The 15,181-nt window shown below is 40.9% G+C and overlaps 1 protein-coding gene across 2 annotated transcripts in view; it reads left to right on the top strand.

Moving 5' to 3' along the window:
* The window catches only part of LOC135522055 (striatin-like), an 87,247-nt gene that overhangs the window by 47,153 nt on the left and 24,913 nt on the right, over nt 1-15,181 (top strand). For both annotated transcript variants that reach the window (XM_064947979.1, XM_064947971.1), the window contains exons 3-4: nt 9,605-9,681; nt 12,075-12,156. In XM_064947979.1, coding sequence (XP_064804051.1) covers nt 9,605-9,681; nt 12,075-12,156 — 159 coding nt within the window. The remainder of the gene's footprint in view (nt 1-9,604; nt 9,682-12,074; nt 12,157-15,181) is intronic.

Here is a 15,181-nt window from a genome sequence, read left to right as displayed (position 1 = left end):
AGGAAGAATGGGAGAAAATCTCCAAATCCAGATCAGTTTTGCACATTGACTCAAGACGACTCGAAGTTGCTGCCAAAGGTGTTTCTACAAGTATTGACTTGGGTGTGAATACTTATTTAAATGAGATATTTATATATTTTATTTTCAATACATTCCTAAAAACATGTTTTTAATTGTCATTTTGGGCTATTGTGTTTCGATGGGTAAGACATTCAGGCTGTAACACAACGAAATATGGAATAAGTATCGTAACCTCTTGTCCCCTACACAGAATTATGTCACATTTTATGCGCGCGCACACATTGTGGGAAAACGTAGCACCGAGGCGGCGCCATGTCCCCTTCAACCACATTCCCACAGTCATGTGCTGCTCACACCTTGTCATGGGTAATGCAGCACGGCGTCACGTCCCTCTTCCACCATATAATTGCATAATGGACATCTAGAATAATTCAGTAGGGTCTTTCTCTGCTACACACTACTAGGCAACCTGCGGATTAGACTTGACTGGCTACATGGGAGGCTTTGACTGGTCATGTGGTTTGGATAGTTAAAACCTACAGTTGAAGTCGGAAGTTTACATACACTTAGGTTGGAGTCATTAAAACTCGTTTTTCAACCGCTCCACACATTTCTTGTTAACAAACTATAGTTTTGGCAAATCTGTTAGGACATCTACATCTACTAAGTAATTTTTCTAACAATTGTTTACAGACAGATTATTTCACTTATAATTCACTGTATCACAGTTCCAGTGCGTCAGAAGTTTACATACTATGACTATGCCTTTAAACAGCTTGGAAAATCCCAGAAGATTATGTCATGGTTTTAGAAGTTTCTGATAGGCTAATTGACATAATTTGAGTCAATTGGAGGTGTACCTGTAGATGTATTTCAAGGCCTACCTTCAAACTCAGTGCCTCTTTGCTTGACATTTGAAAATCAAAAAAATCAGCCAAGACTTCAGAAATAATATTGTAGACTTCCACAAGTCTGGTTCATCCTTGGGAGCAATTTACAAATGCCTGAAGGTACCACTTTCATGATGTACAAACAATAGTATGCAAATATAAACACCATGGGACCATGTAGCCACCATACCGCTCAGGAGGGAGACGCATTCTGTCTCCTAGAGATGAATGTACTTTGGTGCGAAAAGTGCAAATCAATCCCAGAACAACAGCGAAGGACCTTGTGAAGATGCTGGAGGAAACCGGTACAAAGTATCTATATCCACAGTAAAACGAGTCGTATATCGACATAACCTGAAAGGCCGGTCAGCAAGGAAGAAGCCACTGCTCCAAAACCGCCATAAAGCCAGACTACGGTTTGCGTCTGCACATGGGGACAAAGATTGTACTTTTTGGAGAAAAGTCCTCTGGTCTGATGAACCAAAATATAACTGTTTGGCCATAATGACCATAATGACTATTGTTATGTTCGGGGGTGGGGGGGCTTGCAAGCCAAAGAACACCATCCCAACCATGAAGCACGGCTGTGGCTGCATCATGTTGTGGGGGTTCTTTGCTACAGGAGGGACTGGTGCACTTCACAAAATAGATGGCATCATGAGGAAAGAAAATGATGTCGATACATTGAAGCAACATCTCAAGACATCAGTCAGGAAGTTAAAGCTTGGTTGCAAATGGGTCTTCCAAATGGACAATGACCCCAAGCATACTTCCAAAGTTGTGTAAAAATGGTTTAAGGACAACAAAGTCACGGTATTGGAGTGGCCATCACAAAGCCCTAACCGCAATCCTATAGAAAATGTGTGGGCAGAACTGAAAAAGTGTGTGCGAGCAAGTAGGCCTAGAAACCTGACTCAGTTACACCAGCTCAATGGGCCAAAATCACCCAACTTATTGTGGGAAGCTTGTGGAAGGCTACCTGAAACCTTTGACTCAAGTTAAACAATTTAAAGGCAATTCAACCAAATACTAATTGAGTGTATGTAAATTTCTGACCCACTGGGAATGTGATGAAAGAAATAAAAGCTGAAATGAATCATTCTCTCTGCTATTATTCTGACATTTTACATTCTTAAAATAAAGTGGTGATCCTAACTAACCTAAGACGGAGAATTGTTACTAGGATTAAATGTCAGGAATTGTGAAAAACTGAGTTTAAATGTATTTGGCTAAGGTGTATGTTAACTTCCGACTTCAACTGTAGCCTGGAATCCAAACTCTATTATGCTCCGTTACATTTTGAATTCCAGGCTAGGTAGGAATCACAGGTGAAACGGAATATGCCAGTTTGGTGTCCAGGCTTTACAATGGTGAAACGGAGCATACCAGTTTGGATTCCAAGCTTTAGCCATCCCAACTACATGTCCAGTCTCCTATTATCAGTTTGGATTCCAGGCTAGCGAGAGCCTCACTCTGTCTTAAACCTACGGAGTCTGGTCGGGTGGGTGAAGAAATTTAAGAGAACCTAACCGGTATGGTCTTTCTGAGAACCTCCGCCACTCGCCCGCCATGTGATTATAGCCTCGGAACTACATTTTCCCGGCATACTCAAAGTCACCCATCCACCCTTTTTTTGCTTTCTCGTTCACGGTCTTGTTCTCTCTTGGTCTCCTTTGTCCTCTTGTTCTCATTCTGTTTCTCATTCTCTCTGCCGTCACTCTTTCTGTCCTTATCACACTCTCCTTGTCCATCCTTCCCCCTCTCTTTGACCCTGCCCGTCTCCCATCTGTTTAACTTTTTCTGCCCTCGTCACCTCTCCTTTCTGTTCTCCGTCTCTTCCCTTTTGCACACTTTCCTTTTTTCTCCCTTGCTCCCACTCTCTCTCCTTCTCTCCCTTGCTCCCACTCTCTTTCTCTCCCTTGCTCCCACTCAATTGAGCATGAGTCATTCTGCATCATTCAGAGTTTTGACTGGTATTATACGTTTCTCCCTCTGCCTTTCCATGTAGGAGAAACCTTGAGCATCCAACCTACAGTTTATTTCAAATCGGTGTGTACAGATGCAGAAATGCGAGGAAACTACATTAGACTACTAAGATCCACCCCTGTAGCTCAGTCCAAGCTCTGTTTATGCTGTCTTGCCAACTCCTATGGTCTCTGTCATGTCGGGCTCCCGGGTGGTGGAGCGGTCTAAAGCACTGCATCTCAGTGCTAGAGGCGTCACTACAGACCCTGGATCGATTCCAGGCTGTATCACAACCGGCCATGATTGGGAGTCACCTAGGGCAGCGCACACTTGGCCCAGCGTCGTCCGGTTTTGGCTGGGGTAGGCCGTCATAAATACAAAAAATAAATATGTAAAATCATTGGAGTTGGCAAGACTGCACAAACAGATCTGGGACCGGGCTGAAACTCTTGGACTGTGACAAAGTCGAGGGTTGCGTCCCAAATTTGACCCTAATCCTAACAGTGTGCATTTCTTTTGACCAGAATCATAATGGCCCTGGTCAAAAGTAGTACACTAGGGAATAGGGTGACATTTGAGGATGCAGACAATGTCACCCCCATGGTTAGCAAGAAGTCTTAATTTTTAGTTTCCCCCACAATGAAATCGGGGAGAGGACTGTGGATGTGTGTCTGTCCGTTAGCCACATGCGATATCTCAGATAGCACTAACCCGATTTTGACGAAGCGGTGTAAAGATCCGTGTTGCCATAGAGATTGAGTATTTACAAAATTACACTGATAGGCCAGATGGTGGCGCTATAAGATTGAAAATGCTAACTTTAACCTGTTGCATCGCGCAATCCCGGATCCGGGATTCTATTTATAGCCTCAAGCTCATTAGCATAACGCAACGTTAACTATTCATGAAAATCGCAAATGAAATGAAATGAATATATTTGCTCTCAAGCTTAGACTTTTGTTAACAACACTGTCATCTCAGATTTTCAAAATATGCTTTTCAACCATAGCTAAACAAGCATTTGTGTAAGAGTATTGATTGCTAACATAGCTATAAGCCTAGAATTCAGCCAGCAACATTTTCACAAAAACAAGAAAATAATTCAAATAAAATCATTTACCTTTGAAGAACTTCAGATGTTTTCAATGAGGAGACTCTCAGTTAGATAGCAAATGTTCAGTTTTTCAAAAAAATATTATTTGTGTAGGATAAATCGCTCCGTTTTGTTCACGTTTGGCTATGAAAAAAACCTGTATACAGTTATAGCCTCAAGCTCATTAGCATAATGTAACGTTAACGATTTCTGAAAATCGCAAATAAAATGAAAATAATGCGCCTGCTCTAAAGCTTAGCCTTTTCTTAACAACACTGTCATCTCAGATTTTCAAAATATGCTTTTGAACCATCGCTATTCACTAATTTGTGTAAGAGTATGCTAAGCTAGCTTAGCATTTTGAGTAGCATTTAGCACGCAACATTTTCACAAAAACCAGATAACCAAATAAATAAAATAATTTACCTTTTGAAGAGCTTTGGATGTTTTCAATGAGGAGACTCTCAGTTACATAACAAATGTTCAGTTTTTCCTGAAAGCATCTTTGTGTAGGAGAAATCGCTCCGTTTTGTACATCACATTTGGCTACCGAAACGAACCGAAAATTCAGTCACCAACAACGTCAAACTTTTTCCGAATTAACTCCATAATATCGACCGAAACATGGCAAACGTTGTTTGGAATCAATCCTCAAGGTGTTTTTTCACATATCTCTTCATTGATATATCGTTCGTGGAAGCCTGCTTTCTTCTCTGAATTCCATGGAAAAATACTTGCAGCTGAGGTTTGCGCACCAATTCCGGCGCAGGACACCGGGCGGACACCTGGTAAATGTGGTCTCTTATGGTCAATCTTCCAATGATATGCCTACAAATACGTCACAATGCTGCAGACACCTTGGGGAAACGACAGAAAGGGCAGACTCATTCCTTTCGCATTCACAGCCATATAAGGAGACAATGGAAAACGGAGCCTCAAAAATCCTGCTCATTTCCTGGATGCCGTTTCATCTTGGTTTTGCCTGTAGCTCACGTTCTAGGGCACGCACAGAAAATATCTTTGCAGTTCTGGAAACGTCAGAGTGTTTTCTTTCCAAAGCTACCAATTATATGCATAGTCGAGCATCTTTTTGTGACAAAATATTGCGCTTAAAACGGGAACGTCTTTTTATCCAAAAATGATATAGCGCCCCTAGAGTTTCAAGAAGTTAAAAGGTGACGCCCCTCAGACCGTTTGACATAAAGTCATGAAATTCAGTACATTGGTCCCTCTCCTTTCAAGGAACAAATTTGCCACAAGGTCCTCAATGATGGATGTTCCACCATTTTTTATTTTGTGATAAACACTTAAACTGCTAATCTTCTGGCACGATCTGTATGAAACTTGATATGTGGCATCGATGGACACAGGCTTCTCAATGCATTGATATACGTTTTGTAGTGCTTAGGTTATGAGTGTACTGATATAAAGTTTTTTTATCGGCGGTGTGCCTGTTGTTCACGCGCATATCTGCCCTCTCATTGGCTAGAATGGTCCCACACCTGATCTTGCCTCTTCCCGACTCTCTTCTAGTCTGAATACCAGTCCCTTTAGCTAACGTTCCACTTCATACCACTCCTTGTCATTGCCAAAAAGACTGCCCATTCTGCAATCTCAATGTTCAATATGTGCTGGATTTACAGCGGAGTCTCTCATTGGTTGTTGTTCACTCCACATGTTGTCATTTTCCATGACAACATGTGGAGCCTCAAATAGCAGAATTTGAATTTATAACAAAAACAAACATTTTGCTGTTAGCTGGACAAGTTGTTGTATAAGATGTTTTGTGGTTGGAATTGTAGTCTATGGGACATGAGGAGAGGTAGTGGATTCGCTAAAGAGACTGGTACCCAGCTTAACTGCCTTCCATTTTAAGACATTTATTTTCATTGTTAGAGTGGCCACTTAAGTATCTGGTCAATTTAATGGATCATCTGTGGTCGCACATGATAACTGTAAGAAAAAAAACAGATGCAACATCGCGAGACCTCCAGGAACGCTTGCGAAGCAGACTAGGTAGACCAGGCCGCGGTCTGACAAGTTTTTACTATTGTCAAAAGCGACTTTATATCGAGTGAGTGGGTTTCATTTGGCAGCCTGCACATGCGCAGTTCGGCACGAGATGACCTTTACACCCGATGACGTGTTCCTGTGCATGAGCTCAGCTGGCCAATATCGCCATGACATCACCTACAAGTGTGATTGAGGATTTCTTTTGGAGAAACAGTTGTATCCTGTCTTCATAGTATACTGTCTTTGACTACTTTTTTGACCTCCTGGTGCTCTCCGGGGTGAAGTTGCCCCTGAGGTAAAGATCTAGGTTAAGCTTCCCCTCCCCCAATCCGTACCTTAACCATTAGTGGGGGAAGTGCAAAAGTGATCCAAGATTGTTTTGAATGACCTCTCCTGGTAATACTGTTATTGACAAACAGAGACCTTTTTAATTTTTGGGGCTGTAAATAAGTGATGATGATGGTAATGAGGATAATGATGCAAAGAATCACTGGAAATTAGCATAAGATGGTGCAATGACCTTAACTGTTTTACAAAATCAAATCAAATTTATTTGTCACATACACATGGTTAGCAGATGTTAATGCGAGTGTAGCGAAATGCTTGTGCTTCTAGTTCCGACCATGCAGTAATATCTAACAAGTAATATAACCTAACAATTTCACAACAACCACCTTATATACACAAGTGTAAAGGAAAGAATATGAATATGTACATAAAAATATATGAATGAGTGATGCCCGAACAGCATAGGCAAGATGCAGTAGATGGCATAGAGTACAGTATATACATATGAGATGAGTAATGTAGGGTATGTAAGAATTATATAAAGTGCCATTGTTTAAAGTGGCTAGAGATACATTTAATTACATCAAGATGGCAAGATGCAGTAGATGGTATAGCGTACAGTATATACATATGAGATGAGTAAAGTAGGGTATGTAAGCATTATATAAAGTGGCTAGTGATAAATTGATTACATCAATTTTTCCGTTATTTCCATTCGATGTGTCAATGTTTTTATTTATAAATCCCTTTGTAATCGATTTGAAAAACAAATTAGTTAAATTACCATGATATTGATTAAGACAATGATGGTGGTGATGGTATTTTTAAAGTAATCCATCATCCCCTCAGTGTCTTATCCTCTTATAGAATTACCAGCACTCCACTCACCTAATCCTCTCACCTCATGGCCTTTGTTTGTAGGGATTCAATGTTTGAGTGACACCAAGTCAAGTCGCAGTCTAGCTAACCAAGTAGAAGTTCTCATATAAGCGCATCTTCACAAGAGGGCACCCATCCAGGGCCTGTATTCACAAAGCCTGTCTTAGGAGTGCAGATCTGGGATCCGTTTTCTTTTAGATTATAAGGAATGGACGGGGGGGGGACCTGATCCTAGATCAGCACTCATACTCTGAACGCTTTATGAGTACAGGCCAAGATGTCACACACTCATCTGGCCGACCTTACACACATACATACATACATACATATATATATATATTTTTTTCATGTGACTGTGTGTATGTATATACACACATACACACATATACATACACACACATATGAAAAAGTTTGGGCACCCCTCTGAGGCTGCATAATTTACTCTGTGGTCACAGAAAATGATCACAGTGGCATGCCATTCATTTTCTAATAAAAGCTGAGTACTGGGGTATTGTCCAGACAAAGATTTTTAGTGTAGCAATATTAAGTTGTATGAAATTGAATCAGATGTGAAAAATAGGCTATGCAAAAATGTGGGCACCCTTGTCATTCTGTTGATTTGAAAACCTGTAACTACTTAGCACTGATTAATTGGAACACACAATTGGTTTGGTGAGCTCATTAAGCCTTGAACTTTATAGACAAGTGCATCCAATCATGAGAAAAGGTATGTAAGGTGGCCAATTGCAAGTTGTTGTTCTCTTTGACTCTCCTCTGAAGAGTGGCAACATGGGAGCCTCAAATCAACTCTCAAATGACCTGAAAACAAAGATTGTTCAACATTATGGTTTAGAGGAAGGCTACAAAAAGCTATCGCAGAGATTTAAGCTGTCAGTGTCCACTGTGAGGAACATAGTAAGGAAATGGAAGACCACGGGCACAGTTCTTGTTAAGTGGCAGGCCAAGTAAAATATCGGAGAGGCGAAGGATGGTGAGAACGGTCAAACAGCCCACAGACCACCTCCAAAGACCTTACAACATCATCTTGCTGCAGATGGTGTCACTGTGCATCGTTCAACAATTCAGCACACTTTGCACAAGGAGAAGCTGTATGGGAGTGTGATGCGGAAGAAGCCTTTTCTGCACACACGCCACAAACAGAGTCGCTTGAGGTATGCAAACGCACATTTTGACAAGCCAGCTTCATTTTGGAATAAGGTGCTGTGGACTGATGATACAAAGATTGAGGTATTTGGTCATAACAAGGGACCTTATGCATGGCGGCAAAAGAACGCAGCATTCCAAGAAAAACACTTGCTACCCACAGTAAAAATTTGGTGGGGGTTCCATCTTGCTGTGGGGCTGTGTGGCCAGTGCCGGTACTGGGAATCTTGTTTAAGTTGAGGGTCGCAATGGATTCCACTCAATGTCAGCAGATTCTTTGGAATAATGTTGAAGAATGAGTCACAAAGTTGAAGTTACGCCGGGGCTGGATATTTCAACAAGACAACAACCCAAAACACTGCTCAAAATCTACCAGGGCATTTATGCAGAGGAACAAGTACAATGTTCTGGAATGGCCATCCCAGTCCCCAGACCTGAATATCATTGAGAATCTGTGGGATGATTTGAAGCGGGCTGTCCATGCTTGGCAACCATCAAATCTAACTGAGCTGGAAATGTTTTGTAAAGAGGAGTGGTCCAAAATACCTTAATTCAGAATCCAGACACTCATTAGAGGCTATGGGAAGCGTCTAGGGGCTGTTATTTTAGCCAAAGGAGGCTCTACTAAATATTGATGTGGTTTTTCTATTGGGGTGCCCAAATGAATGCACCGGTCTAAGTTTGTTTTGATGCATATTGTACATTTTCTGTTAATCCAATAAACCTAATTTCACTACTGAAATATTACTGTGTCCATCAGTTATTTGATAGATCGAAATAAAATTGCTGATCCAAACACCCAATTATTTATAAATGGAAATCATGGAAATTGTCAGGGGTGCCCAAACTTTTTCATACAAATATATATATTATTTTTTACCTTTATTTAAATATGTAGTATAGTTTGTGTGCTATCTGGGCATGGGCATGGGCAATCTTGTGCAAAAAAACAACAACCTATTGGCTTAAAATCCACTATTTAAGTTTAGATTAATTTCAACCCAGTGAATTAACAAATTAATTTCTTCCCCTGTGTAGAATCCCTCCCACCTGTTCTTAATATAATAATATATGCCATTTACAAGACAGTTCTTCAAATATATGTGTGAAGCCAGTTAATTTACAGATACAATCAACAGTGAGATGGTTATCTTCTCTTAGATCATTAATGAGCTGTTAAATCTGTGGCTGTCTTATCATTAAAGCTTTTTATTTATTTCTCCTCTCTATCGTTCTTTCTCTATCCCTCCCTTTTTCTCTCTTCTTTCCTCTCTTTTTCTTTTACCCTCAGGTCAAAATACCACAAGCTCAAATATGGAACAGAGTTGAACCAAGGAGACATGAAACCTCCCAGCTATGATGATTCCGGTAAGTCCCCGAGTGGCGCAGCGGTCTAAGGCACTGCATGCGTCACTACAGACACAAGCTGTATCACAAACGGCAATGATTGGGAGTCTCATAGGGCCGCGCACAATTGGCCCAGCGTCGTCTGGGTTTGGCTTGAGTAGGCCAGCATTGTAAATAAATTAAGTTTCAAAAAGTTCCACCTCTGTACTCTTAGTACCAACCGGTGCCAGTGACACTACTTTGAGTCCTACATAGTCAAGCTATCTTTTAATTCTGCAATTAAAATGACTAATTAAATATTTGTATGGCGCCTTTCTCAGACCTCGGGTGCTTTACATATTCAAGATGTGAAAGTAATTATGCTTTGAAAGTTGACAAACTTGTAACCCCACTTTTGAGAAAATGTCCCTTCAATGTTTTGGTACACCTCTACTGGAGAGCTCTTCTTTGTCTACACCCATTCAGCATCATTCACAACCTCTTAAGCCTTAGCCCCACACATCGCTTTAAGGATTCACATGTGAGGCCATGTGCTAAACAGAGTGATTAATTTAGTAAACAACCAACGATTTCAGGACTAAAAGTAGTAGCCTACATTAAGGTAAAAATACACTATCTAGTCCTTGTCTATAACCTGCACCAAAGTCAGATTATGTTATGTTGTTCTTCATATTACCGTAAATGTATTTGTCAGATGCACAGGATGCATGTCAATGGTACGGTAAAAATGGTTACTTGCATAGCAGCAATATCAAAAACATTAGTGTCCAGATATAAATATTTGATAATTATTAGATGACGTTTACCTGACATACTTGTCAAAATTCATGGATTATGTGGAGGAAATGCTGTAACCACCTCGCAGTCACATCTAGCTAAGTGGATGGGTCACTGTTGTCTAGACATGTACACAGGTTAATGAAATACAATAGATGGCTGTAATCATCTCCCAGACACACCTGGCTAACTTGATGGGTCCTGTAATCATCTGCTGAAGGTGAGTATTTTGTTTAGACATGTAGGTAGCTAGCTAAACAATGAACCGGCGTAATCCCAACTCATACTACTACCAATATAAACATTGTCATAGCTGTAGTATGAATCTGCTGGTAGCTAAAGAGCTAATCAACTAGGTTCAATGTTAGCTAGCTAACATTAGGCTATAACTAGCAACGCAAATGGATTTCTGATTTGAATAATATTACTACACAGATCATGCACATAACTTTAGATAGCGAGCTAGCTAGCTAGTGAACAGTAAGATATATAACTTGCAATGAAAATGACTTTCTGATAGTTAGAAACGTATAATATCTGAAAATGAAGTTAGACTCTTACCCGAATACATGGATGAACGCTTCACGGCAGACTGAAACCATTTAACTCCGTTTTGTTTGTAGCTATATTTTGTTTGGCCAGCGTTGTCAGCTCACTCCGGTTCACATTGACCGTGGCGTGTGCAGAAAGTTCCAACTGATCTGTCGATAGCGCCTGCTAAATTCAGGGCATCATTGTTGTTGAGAAAAGTAGCAAAACTTTTGTAGTTCTCGATGGCTAACATATCTTTCAAAAATAGCGCTGTAGAAATGACTATCAACACATACTGAGCAGTTAATGTTATAGACAGAAGCATGCTACATGGCAGACCAATCCAAACTCAGCATGTCCAGCCCATGCATTATCATGCATTATCTTATTTTTGTATTGCTGGTAATGGTTTTTGAAAATGCAAGTTTTTGTGCTGTTAGGGGAATAACCTATGTGTAAATGTATTCTGCTGTTGTATTTTTTTGTTATCTTTGATCGTTTTGTTTGTCATGTTTAGTTTCTTAATCATTGTACCTAAACTGTATGTGTAAACATGTTTACGCAGGGCCCAGCTGTAAAAGCGACCTTGGTCTCAGTCTGTGTTCCTTGTTGAAATAAATGTAGAATAAGAATAATAATCTTAGCCAATCATGTCTTGCGGGAAGGTTCCTGTCATTTTCTGTGGCAAAACCAACTGGGCTCGTAATTTAACAATTGTATTCATATTTACAGATGGAATACAATGTTCCAGAAGGCATTTCTGCCCAAAAAAAATCATTTAGATTTAAAAAATAAATAAATAATTATGTTCAAATGCCTCCTGTGAAGTACACCTAGTTTCCTGAAACAAGTAACATTTGTGCATGTCAAATGTCACAATACTGACATGTTTCATTCAGATGTACTGTATGCATTCTGACAATCTAACCTGGATTGCACCATGTGTCCTGACCTGTTTCAATTGGAATTTTGGATTGAAATTGAATACAGTATTTGTGCTGCATTCAATTAAGTTTTTAAGTCCATGCTTCAAGATTGTGAGTGAAGCCTTAAATAACAATGTGCGTCTGTCTGTCTCATTCTTGTCTCCCCTCTCTCTCCATCAGATGAAGGGAATGAAAACGAGGTCCCGAGCCCCCCCAACAGTAGTCAGCTGGGTTGGAAACAGGGACGGCAGCTGCTCAGACAGTGAGTGCAACACACACACATTTTTTTGTTTTAATGGTGCCCTATGGCTGTACACTTTTTTAAAGTGCTTTAAGACCTGGTGACCTTCTGATCAGGTTTGCAAAGAATGGGGGGGGTTTCGGCTTCCCACGGTGACATCACCATGTGGAATATTGGTTAATAGACCAATAACAAAGAGCGTTCCAAACCTCTCTGCCAAAAACATAGTTTTTATCAATTTTCCCCTCCCCACTCAGACCTTTCCCAGACAGTCCTAGCAAAATTCTACTGCAGTTTACTACAGGTACTTACACTGAACAAAAAATATAAACGCAACATGTCAAGTGTTGGTCCCATTTTTCATGAGCTGAAATAAAAGATCCCTACATTTCACATACACAGAAAAGGCTTATTTTGCAGAAAATGTTGTGAACAAATTTGCCAAGATAATCCATCCACCTGACAGGAGTGGCATATCAAGAAGCTTATTTAAACGGCATGATCATGACACACATGCATCTTGTGCTGGAGACAATAAAAAAGGCCACTCACTAATGTGCAGTTTTGTCACACAACACAATGCCATAATGTCTCAAGTTTTGAGGGTACATGCAATTGTCATGCTGATTGCAGGACTGTCCACCAGAGCTGTTGACATATAATTGAATGTTCATTTCTCTACAACGGTGTTTTAAAGAATATGGCAGTACGTCCAACCGGCCTTACAACTGCAGACCACGTGTATAATGTCAACATTGTGAACAGTGTGCCCCATGGTGGCTGTGGGTTATGGTATGGGCAGGCATAACAACAAACACAATTGCGTTTTATCGTTGCCAATTTGAATGCACGGAGATACCGTGACGAGATCCTGAGGCCCATTGTCGTGCAATTCATCTGCCGCCATCACTGTGTCAGCATGATAATGCATGGCCCTATGTTGCGAGCATCTCTACACAATTTCTGGATGCTGAAAATGTCCCAGTTCTTCCATGGTCTGCATATTCACCAGACATGTCACCTGTTTGAGCATGTTTGGTATGCTCTGGATTGACGCGTATGACAGCGTGTTCCTGATCCTGCCAATATCCAGCAACTTCGCATAGCCATTGAAGAGGGGTGGTACAACATTCCACAGGCCACAATCAACTCTATGCGAAGAAGATGTGTTGCGCTGCATGAGGAAAATAGTGGTCGCGTTGCTGCATGTTGCGTTTTATATTTTTGTTCAGTTTAATTGTTACCCAGCAACAATTTGATATTGATATAGAAATGGTTGCATTGGGCCTTTTTAAATGCAATCCTTTAAAATCTATTTAGCAGTGTGTGTTTATCTCTGTGCAGCTGTGAGAAACTATCCATCACTCAATTTCTGTCTGGAAGATGTGTGGCGATGTGGACAACCAATATTATCCTGCATCTGGGTTGTTACAACAACCACTGACTCATTAGGGAAGGCCTCTTGGAGTTGGTGACTGTACGTCACCGGACTGTCTGTACGTCACCGTCACCTGTCTGTGTGCTCGTGTTTTTTTTGACCGTGTGTGTGTGGCTGTAGCCATAGGGCACCACCATCAGCTGCAAGTGTCTGTCTTAAGACAAAAAGCCATCAAAGGGAGGAAAATCTTCTTAATGGAGATTAAGAGCCTCAGTATGAATAGAGTAGTGGAGTAATCCCCCTGAGACTGGTGGGACGTGTGGATTGTTAGGCACACACACACACACACACACACACACACACACACACACACACACACACACACACACACACACACACACTGAGACATATATAGAGCAACGTACACACAGAGTAAAATACGCACAACCTTAGACACATGCTCACACACAGTCTGAGACACATACATACACTAAGACAGACTGAGACACACGCACACAGAGACACACACACACTGTGTTACTCCTAGAATGTGAGTGCAAAGGGGTGTGAAAGTTCTTAAAAGGTTTGTACATTGGTGCCCTCTGGGTGTCAAAAGTTGTCAGGACATAGAATGAGCGGTAGGGGATACTGAGAGAGTGTGCGTGCGCATCCTTGCGTAGGTATGAGACCTATAGAGAAAAAGGAATAGACAGAGAATACTGTGATGGAGCAATGAGAAAAGTGTGTGTGTCTCATCCAGTGCCCAGCCACCCACTCACAGTACAGTCTATGGAAGTACAGACTAGGGTTAACACTGCAACTCCCAACACAGAGTGAATACACACACAATCTATCTCTCGCTCTCTCTGCTATGCATTCTCATGATCCACACAACTCCTAGAGTACTCCGACAGCGGCACACATGGCATAGCCACATCTCGATTCCAGAGAGTGGTCATTGATTTCACATGTCAGAGTACAGTTACACACACACACACACACAGCACAGTAGATTGTCTACATATCCCCAACCCTAATTTCATCTCGCCAGCCTACACTATGGAACAAGGTTCTTCTTGTCGATATTACTCCAGTCAGCATGTGATTAAAAGAAAGTACGTGTGTGTGAGAGTGTGTTTCAAAATGGCACCCAAAAGCCTTCAGAGATATATATATATATATATATTTGTGTGTATGTTGTATCTGTCTACTTGTGTGTAGCGGCAGCTACAGGCAGGCACTGAACCACTCAAGGGAAAGGGTCCCTCCCCCCATCAGAACCATGAACTCACTGAACCGGACCTGACAAAGAGAGAGAGGAAAAGTGAAAGAAAAGGGGGGTGGGGGTCGAGAAGAGGGAGATGGGAAATGAGCAGAGCAGAGAATCATGGAATGCAGCTAGTATAAAGACAGTTTGAAAAGAAAAACCTGAAAAGTTCAACAGACACTTGACCAGAATCCAACATTCATAGTTACCCCTATTCTTGACTTCTAATTCTAAAATACTTGACTTTTTTTATCAACAATTGAAGTTAAACTGGTTTTATATATAAATACTAGGTATTGGCTAATTTGTGCATGTTATGAGCAGTTTTGCCCATTGAAGTTAAGAACTCAACATTTTAATGTTGCACGTAGCTCCAATACCCACAGCATACAGGGCCATAT

This window comes from Oncorhynchus masou, chromosome 4 (genome assembly GCF_036934945.1).
Source record: "Oncorhynchus masou masou isolate Uvic2021 chromosome 4, UVic_Omas_1.1, whole genome shotgun sequence".
NCBI classification, from domain to species: domain Eukaryota; kingdom Metazoa; phylum Chordata; class Actinopteri; order Salmoniformes; family Salmonidae; genus Oncorhynchus; species Oncorhynchus masou.
This window is presented reverse-complemented; position numbering and strand designations above follow the sequence as displayed.